Below are 10171 nucleotides of genomic sequence, written 5' to 3' on the forward strand. Positions count from 1 at the left end.
ATAAATATATATATATATATATTATATATTATATGATAATACCAATTGATATATTATGAATTTTCTTTCAATATTGGAAAATATGATTTTCAATAAATGTATAACGATTTTTCAATTCAATTTGTGTGGCACAAAGAGCACGAAACTGGGTCATCCAAGTTATTTTTCTTATATTAAAGATTCATTCGTTCATGCGTTTTGATTAAAGATGCACGCAGCACGCATTTTCCCCCCAACTAACAATTCCATTTGCAGAGCACGTACATTATTTATAGTCGCCCTTCCAAAAGTATGACCTATTTGTTGGATCTTTTGTAACACGGACACGCATACAAAATAATTATTATATTCGAAGTTTCGTAAACTTGTCAGAAATTTAACATGACGTTAATCACATCATATAGTGATGTAGAAGTAATGACATATTTCTGTACCAAGTATTGAAATAAACAAATTTGTAAATAAAAATTGTGTATGAAATAAATTTGTAGATTTGGTGGACTAAAATGTTTATTTTGCTTTTTTATTAATTCAATTTTGATGATAAAATTTCATTTTTTTTTTTGGATTTGCAATGTGTAAAATTTTTAAGTACACCACTAGTGTGGTAGAAACACGACCGGTTTAAGTTCAAGCGCCTCCTGTACACTCTCCTCCAAGAAAAAATAAGAGTGATTATATAAGAAGATGAGACTGCAGCCACTGCTTTTCAAGATCGACTCAATATCGATCGATTTGTCGGTGAATCATATAAGGTTGCAAAGTCTCATTTGTAAACGGCGAGCCGAGATGTTAGAATGGAAGCACTTCGATCAAAAAAGATCCCTGTACATAAATGATCCGATAAAAAATAGCCACTACGGTCTGTATTTTGTAGAAAGCGAAGAAGCGAAAAGATGGAGGCGCGAAAAGGTGAAATTCGAGAACCTAAACTGGTCGTGTATGTTAGATGAGGTCGAAGAGTTCGAAAGAACAATGGAAAAATTTTGGAGGAGAGTCACAACTGAAATCGCTGAAACAAATGCAGAAGCTGATCCACACCACTACAGGATTTTGAAATTCTGGCACAGTCACGTGAATTTTATTATCACACTTACGGAAAAACTTGCTGACATTGCGAACATGATGATGTTGGATGAAGTAAGGAATATGAGTTACGAAGCGTTCATTCAATTGATGCACGAGAATGATAAGAAATTCCGTAATTTTATGGCCGATTGTAAAGTTATGGAGGATTTTCTATTAAAGTTCCTCAACGCGGCGAGAAGATATTTGATTTACTACTACAGAAAATCATAACGCATTACAATATATTTCTATTTAATTGATATATCGAGTATATCGTTTCGTACGTTTTCAAGAAATACTAAATACTCAGTCTATTTATTATTTTACTGTAAATAAGCCGATTGTATGTGTTCTGTATTTTTACTTTGTTTTCTTTCTAAGTCAAATAAAAAACATTCTCTTTTTACGTTTCTTATTTTGTCTGTTCCCAAATAATTCACTCCACTTTTGTTACCAACCAGACAAAACATTCTTCGATTTGTGCTGAAACAAAAATATAATATTTTATTTCGACGACGTTCCAAAATACTTTACATTTCTTGTCAAATTGTAAGTATAAAAATTACAAAAAAATATCACTAAATTATATCATATTCATAGTTTTTTAATAAAAAACCTTTTTTTCAGATTTAAACTAACTTAACATTTTTTTTCCTGAAAGAAGAATTTAACTAAAAATGTCCCGTATAAACACTATGTTCATAAAATTGAATAATTTTTGCATGGGAGCAACAGCAAATTGTTTCAGGTTTGATGGGATTTACTCGAAACGCAGAGCAGAAGAAAAACTGCGGGAAATTGCATTGTTGAACATAGAGCATAGCGAAGATAGTTTAGAGTTTTGGAATTTGAGGATTATGAACGAGAATCACTTTTGGAATATGTTAATGTGCATCTGCGACGATATGCTAATGCTTCTGAATAATTTAATTAAGAGTGTTCAGGAGAAGATCAGGAGCATTCCTGAATTACTTTTGCACGTCAAATGCTTGCAGTCTATGATCAAGGATTATTTGCTTGTTGCCTTGGATCATCTGATAGAACTCAAGAATATTGTGACGACTACAGGTCTAGACTGGAACGTTTGTTTTGAAGAATTGATCAGTTTATTGGAAACTCAAGATTTGAGGTCAGTCGAGTTTTACTATAGGTTTATGGAAATGCAAAAAGGTTTAGTTAATCTGTATGATAAATCGCATAAATATGTAGATGCAATCAGTCGTTCTATATACGTTTTTGAGGAATAACATAAATATTTTAATTTAACCATTGATTGAAAATATTAGAAAAAAACATATTAAGTCTGGAATAAAACTTTTCAAAAATCTTGACATTTGTGTGTATAATAAGAAATATTATAATAAAAAAAATATAAAATGAAAGTATAAAGTATGGATCTTAGTATATAAAAATCATTAGTATCTATTGAACTTGTGATATAGACGTGTATAAATATCGAAGCTTCAGAAAATGGAGAACATTGAAAATAAGTTTTCTTTTTTAAAGACAGTGTCCAGTGCCAGCTACAATATCATTGAAGAAATTTCTTTAGCTCGTTTGAATTCGTTCAAAAGACGCGCTGAGATTGAATTAAAGAGAAGCGTGTATATCGAATGTGTAAAAACGTTCCCTGAATTCGAGTTCTGCATGAACGATAACGGATTGATAACGGAATGGGTAAAAGATAAAGCCAAAATGGAAGTCATCTATTGGAATACACTCACTAATGAGCTCAATAAATTACAGAAGGCATTAATGATTTGCATGATTTTAATTGTAGAACAGATGGAGGACAATAGTAGTAACGTGATAAGTAATAGAATAGAGACGTGGACTGGACCTTTGGATCACTTTATACAAACCATTCAGTTATATATGAAAATTTCGACGGGGTCAATTGAAGCTATAAAGCAGAAAACGGGAATTCAGGATTTCTTTGATCAGATGACTTTGAATGATGAAATATCCATTGGATTCGCAGCTAAATTGGAAGAATTGTTCACGAATTGCAAAGAGTTTATCGATGAAGTTTTACTTTTAATAAAAGTTCATAGATTTTAAATTTTTGACTAAAATAATATTGTATATACATGTATGTTATTAGTACATTATTTTTGTAAATGATCTAAAAAATCATGTATAAAATTAAAAATTTTATACATCGTTTCAATATTTTTTTGCTACATGAACTCGCTCATGTTTTTATCAATAAAAAGATATTTTTAGAGTTTAGTTGAAAATAAAGTGAACATTTATATTTCGATGCTGTTCTTCAATCTTCTAAAATTCTTCTCATAGTGTAATTAAAGAAAAAAATTAATTATAGTTACAATATAAAAGTTATAGAAACGTATTAGCTTATGCATACTTTTTGATGATATTTGCAGATTTAACCTCCGGTTTAGCTTGATTAGAATATATATAGTTCAATAACCAAAAAATGATTGCTGTGAAGAAAATGTAGAGTCAAAAATGTAAATTTAAAATTTTGTAATCTAAAATATCTTTTGGATAATTTAGACAGTTAATTAATCGCATAAAAATCGTGAAACTTCAGAAGATTGAAGGTATTGATAATTAACATACAGAGAATTAACATTGAGAGTTAACATACTAAAACTAGGAAATCTTCAATCCAGATCTCCCTTATTCAAACCAATCTAATGATGAATTGGTTAATTGAAAAAAGAAGAATTGGAAGTCGACTACTGGAAGGCAATCATGGGTGATATGGGTGATATGGGTGAAGAGCAGATGGAGGAAAACCCAGATTGTATAGGTAATTACACTACAATAATATAAAACAATATGGAACGAATATAGTATTTTTAGGAGAAAATCTGTGTTTTTTTTTATAATTTGTAACGTTAATATTATTCCTGAAATAAGCTGGGATGAAAATTTCATAATGAACAAACTTTAAATTCAGCAAAATTAAAATGAATTTCACACAGGTAAAAAGACCAAATTTGCGGTACCGTACTCTTTGGTCCTAAATAAGGTAATAAAAAGCATAAATTTCTCATTCAAATAATAAATATAACTTTTACAAAGTAATAAAAGTGTAATTTTGCAGATTTGCATTTATTAAATGTGTATATTATATTTTTCACCGGAATCGTAATTTTAAAGCATTTTGAAATTTTTTATGGAATAAAACATTGCTGTTTTAGAGAAAAAATTATACTAAAAAAACTTGCTACAAACAAATCATCAGTATCAATTCAACTGGTGATATAGACACACATAAATCTTATAACTTCAAAAGATGGAAATCATTCGAAATATGTTATCTCGCACACTATCGCTATCCAATGCTTTAGAAATCATTGCCAACAAGATTGAAGAACACACAGAAGCTCGTTTAGTTCTGTGCAAAAGACGGAATGACATTAAAAACAACAGAAGCCTGTTTAGAGGAAGGAGAAAGATGGAAATCAAGTATTGGGGGTTAATGAGAACAGAACTGAGAAAATTCAAGTGTTCAGGAATTACTTGCATTTAGTTCGAGGGCAGATGCAGGATGATCAAATCCAAAAACCTATTTACAGGAGCACTTTAAAGATGTGGATTAGAATCTTGAAACCGTTGATCAAGAATATAAAGTTATATGTGAACGCTTCGACACACATGATGAATACTATTAAAGACAATATGAAAACGCAAGATTTCTTTGTTCGGATGAGCAAGAACGATAAAATAACCATGAAATTCGTCAGCGAATTGGTCATGCTGATTGTACGTGGCGAGAATTTTGTGCAAAACGCCGTCACATTCTTCCAATCTTCATTTGATATTTCTTATGAGTAGATTTTTAACATACTATGAAATATTTGATTTAACACAAAAATATTTTTATGTTTTCTTTTAATTATTTTTTAATACAATTTTTTATATTTTTTAGTACTATGAAACAAACGACAATTAATCATAACTTCTCTTCATCTTAAGATGATTTAGACACAATAATATATAACGATAAATTGTAATTTTATGATGCAACCTATCCTTTGGATGATTTTGGAAGTAATCATGGATTTTGTGCATTTGAAGATTAGAGAGTAAATACGCGAAACTGTACAGCTGGATAATTTCTATATAGAAACATTATGGGCGCATGTTAAAATTTCACAATCCTTGATGAATTATAATAAGGATTAAATGGAAATCACGGATTGTCTTAATTAGATGTCAATAAAGGATTAAACTCATGATCAAATTATATATCATGTTTAGAGATTGCAAAGAGTTTGTTGAGGATGCCGTAAATTACTTGCAAAGTTTTAAAAATAATTTGTAGAAAATTGTATTGTATAAAAAATTAAAAATGTGACGTATCATATGTATTATTTCAATTATATATAAAAATATAAGTATATTTACTTAAATTTTTCGTGGAACAAATATTATTAGTCTTTTTTATAATTTATACTGTATTTACTAAATAATACGGGATACAAATTTCGATAAGTCTCCTTTTGTACGTTTTGAATATAGTTAATTATTCCGGTTCAAAGGTCCGGTACTATGGTCGGTAGCTTTTTAGGGTAATAAAAAATCATAAATGGCATTACCCCTTCCCTACATTTTTTGAATATTTTTATGGCAATTTTCAATTTTCTAAACTTTAGAGAAAATTTTACTGTAGAAGCTTAGACTTGTTACAAACACACCATCAGTATCAATTCAACTTGTAATACAGATACACAGAAGTCTTACAACTACAGAAAATGTCAAACCTTCAAAATATGTTTACATGCTTATATTCTGTAAAGAGTGTATTCGAAAACACTCAAAAAAATATTCAACACAAAACAGCAGTTCGGTTGAATCTTGCAAAAAAACGCATTGACGTTGAAAACAAGGTAAACATGTTCATCACACACGGAATAACATTCCCCGGATTCGAGTTCTGCATGGGGGAGACCAGATTGTTGAGGGTATGGTGTAAAGAAAAAGGATACCTCGAAAACTCTTATTGGGAATTCGTCAAGAGGAAGCTGGGCAACCTTCAGGTATTATTAGAGGAATGCTTGCATTTAGTTGAAGTACAGATTGGGGAGGATCCAAATAAATTAAATGACTACACAAAGTCATTGGATACCTGGATCGAACGATTAAATAATTTTATAAAAAATATTAAAGAATTTGTGAGAACATTGACATGCGAGGTGCATAGTATTAAGGAGGAAATTGAAACTCAAGATTTTTTTCATCTGATGAACGTGAACCAAGAAATGTCCGTGGGTTTTCTGAAGAAATTGGACGAATATTTCGAGGATTTTAAAGATTTTATAGGTATATCCAAAAATGTTGTACAAATTTATATAGAAATAAGGTTGAAAAACTTAATTTAATAATGTTTCAAACTATTATTTAAGAGTACTGATAAAAGCAAATGTAATTATAAGAAGTTTAGCAAGAAAATGTATTATATTATTTATATTACAAATGATACTTGGAAGTTACCATGGATTGCGTACATGTGAAGAAGAAATTTGAGATGGTCATTTCTTAGAAAAAATAAGTACGTATGTGAACATTTTGCATTTCTTGATGAATGCATTAAATGGAAATCCATAAATGGAATTGCCTTGATAATGGGCAAATTGCATATCATGTTTAAAGATTATAAAGAGTTTGTCGAGGACGCAGTACATTTCTTGCAAAGTTTTAAAAATAACAGTGACGTATCATAATTTTTTGTTTGTAATTATTTATAAAAAATTAAGTATATTAACTTAACTTTTTAAATACTTCTTTATATTATAAATCGTATCTCTTTTTGTACGGTTTTAAAGCCCTCGATTACTATTTCAAACGTCGGTAGTACTTTGGTCATAAATGAGGCAATAAAACTCATAAATTTTTATTTGAAAAAGAAAACTTTTACAATGTAATAAAAGATTGATTCTGCAGATTTGCATTTATTTATTGATATAATCAAACTAATTTCTGAAAAACTATTTTTAATCTTTTGAATATTTGTATTGCAAAAAACTTCTCTCCTCTACAATTTTCTAAAATTTAGAAAAAAAAAACTTGTTACAAACAAATCATTAGTATTCATTCAACTTGTAATATAGATACACAGAAATCTTAAAAGTACAGAAGATGACAAACCTTAGAAAAATGTTCTCATGCTTACATTCTGTGTACACAGTATTCGAAACGTCTCGAAAAAATATTGAAAACAAAACTGCAACTAGGTTGGATATGTCGAAAAGCCGCATTGAAGTTGAATACAAGAGACACATATTTGTCATAGAGGGAAAAACATTCCGAGGATTCGAGTTCTGCATAGGCGAGACCAGATTGTTGAGGATATGGTTGGCAGAAAAAGGGCGACAGGAAAACTCTTATTGGGCATTTGTCCAGACAAAGCTGGACAATTTGCAGGTATTATTAGAAAATTGTTTGCAATTAGTTGAAGTACAGATTTGGGAGGATCCCATCAAATTATACGACTACACAAAAACATTGGATACCTGGACCGAACGTTTGAATTACAAATATTAAGGAATTGGTGACAATATCGACAAACAGGGCAAATAGTATTAAAGAGGATATGCAAACTCAAGATTTCTTTGATCAGATGAATGTGAACCATATTTTATAGATTTTGATGAATTTGTTAGTATCTCACTAGTTGTCGTGCAAAGTTATATTGAAGATCGGTAGAAATCAACACTCACAAATCTCTGATTTATCACTAAAATATTATATTCGTTTTTTATATTATTTATTTAAAAAGACTTGTATATTATTTCTTCTAAATTATTTTTTGTAAATGTTATTAAAAGAAAAAATATTTAGAATTTTGGATCGGACTTTTCAGTACTCTGAAATAATGATTTAAAACACTATCAAATTATAGAATATGTAATTTATTATATGATCTATTATTTTATTTTTATTACAATTATTCATAAATTTTATTTATTGATGAATATTTTTAGGTATATGATTGATAATAAAACTACTACACTTTTTCTACAGATTTCTAATTCTTCATCCCTCCTCTTCATCTGTAGATGATTAAAAAAATGGTATAAATCCGACATTTTGCTAGAAACAAATCTCAGTATCAATTCAACTCGCGATATAGACACACACAAACCTTGAATCTATAGAATATGGAAAACATTCAAAATATGTTATCTTGCTTGCAATCAGTGACCAGTGAATGCCAAAACAGTTACCATTATATTGAAGAACAAACTGAAGATCGTGGGGATCTTTTCGAGAGACGCACTTTAGTTGAATACAGGAGAAATGAATACATGGCAAGTGGAAGAGTAAGCCCAGGATACGAGTTCTGCGTGGATGATAACTATGTGATGTGGGTATGGATGAAAGACAAAAGCAAGAAGGAAATAAAATTTTGGGGATTAATGACGAAGGAGCTAAACAAACTGAAGAAAGTGTTAACGACATGCTTAAAGTTAGTTAAAAGGCAGATCAAGGAGGATCCCCAACAATTAAGTAACTACACAAAGAATTTGAAAATCTGGACAGAACAGTTGAATGAATTGATTGAAACTATAAAGGGATATGTGAACATTTCGACGGACACGAAGAATACTATGAAGACAGAAATGATTTCCCAAGAGTTTTTTGATCAGATGAAGCAGAACGATGAAATGTCCGTGGATTTCTTGGCTGATGTGAATAAGTTGTTTTTGGATTGTGAGGATTTTGTCAATGACGCCGACAGTTTCTTACTAGCTTATAGAGAAAACCATTAGAAATCATACATATTATAAAATTCTTGATTTAGTTTTATTTTTTTTGTTTATTTAAAAATGCATGTATATTTATTTACGTTTTTAACCACTTTTTGTAAGTTATCGATGTATTCGAAAAGACTCAAAATAATATTGAACACAAAACTGCAATTCGGTTGAATCTGTCCAAAAAACGCATTGACGTTGAATACAAGAGAAAAATGTTCATCACATACGAAAAAACATTCCCCGGATTCGAGTTCTGCATGGGGGAGACCAGATTGTTGAGGGTATGGTTGAAAGAGAAAGGAAACCTCGAAAACTTTTATTGGGAATTCGTCAAGAGGAAGCTGGGCAACCTTCAGGTATTATTAGAGGAATGCTTGCATTTAGTTGAAGTGCAGATTGGGGAGGATCCCAATAAATTAAATGACTACACGAAGTCATTGGATACCTGGATCGAACGTTTGAATTACTTAATAACAAATATTAAGGAATTTGTGACAATATCGACAAACAGGGCAAATAGTATTAAAGAGGAAATGCAAACTCAAGATTTCTTTGATCAGATGAATGTGAACCATAAAATATCCGAGGATTTCATGGACAAATTGGAGAAATATTTTATAGATTTTGATGAATTTGTTAGTATCTCACTAGTTGTCGTAAAAAGTTATATTGAAGATTGGTAGAAATCAACACACACAAATTTCTGATTTATCACTAAAATATTATATTCTTTTTTTTTATATTATTTATTTAAAAATACTTGTATATTCTTTTTTTTAAATTATTTTTTGTAAATATTATTAAAAGAAACAATATATAGAATTTAGAATCGGACTTTTCAGAACTGAAATAATAGTAAACACTATCAAATTATAGAATATGTAATTTATTATGTGATTGTTGATCTATTATTTTATTTTTATTACAATTATTCATAAATTTTATTTATTGATACATATTTTTAGGTATATGATTGATAATAAAACTACTACACTTTTTCTACAGATTTCTAATTCTTCATCCCTCCTCTTGATCTGTAGATGATTATAAAAATGGTATAAAACCTACATTTTGCTAGAAACAAATCTTAGTATCAATTCAACTGGCGATATAGACACACACAAACCTTGAATCTATAGAATATGGAAAACATTCAAAATATGTTATCTTGCTTGCAATCAGTGACCAGTGAATGCCAAAACAGTTACCATTATATTGAAGAACAAACTGAAAATCGTTTGGATCTGTTGTATAGACGCACTGAAGTTGAATACAGGAGATGTGAATACATGACAACTGGAAGAGTAAGCCCAGGATACGAGTTCTGCGTGGACGATAACTATGTGATGTGGGTATGGTTGAAAAAC

The 10171-nt window shown here is 29.8% G+C and overlaps 1 protein-coding gene across 1 annotated transcript; it reads left to right on the forward strand.

Annotated features, from left to right (window-relative positions):
- The first annotated feature begins 1705 nt into the window (after positions 1-1705).
- Positions 1706-3162, forward strand: LOC108560001. Its single transcript, XM_017917411.1, has 2 exons — positions 1706-2197; positions 2575-3162. Exons 1-2 carry the CDS (start codon positions 1746-1748, stop codon positions 2618-2620), a joined length of 498 nt encoding a protein of 165 aa, XP_017772900.1. The 5' UTR covers positions 1706-1745; the 3' UTR covers positions 2621-3162.
- Positions 3163-10171: the final 7009 nt, after the last annotated feature.

The sequence above is a fragment of the Nicrophorus vespilloides genome, unplaced genomic scaffold (assembly GCF_001412225.1).
Source record: "Nicrophorus vespilloides isolate i.1.1-1 unplaced genomic scaffold, Nicve_v1.0, whole genome shotgun sequence".
In the NCBI taxonomy this organism is placed as follows: domain Eukaryota; kingdom Metazoa; phylum Arthropoda; class Insecta; order Coleoptera; family Silphidae; genus Nicrophorus; species Nicrophorus vespilloides.

Coding starts and splice junctions, on each gene's coding strand:
- LOC108560001 (XM_017917411.1), top strand. CDS start 1,746: ATGTCCCGTATAAACACTATGTTCATAAAATTGAATAATTTTTGCATG. Junction 2,198..2,574: donor TTGGAAACTCAAGATTTGAG/GTCAGTCGAGTT, acceptor TCTTTTTTAAAG/ACAGTGTCCAGTGCCAGCTA.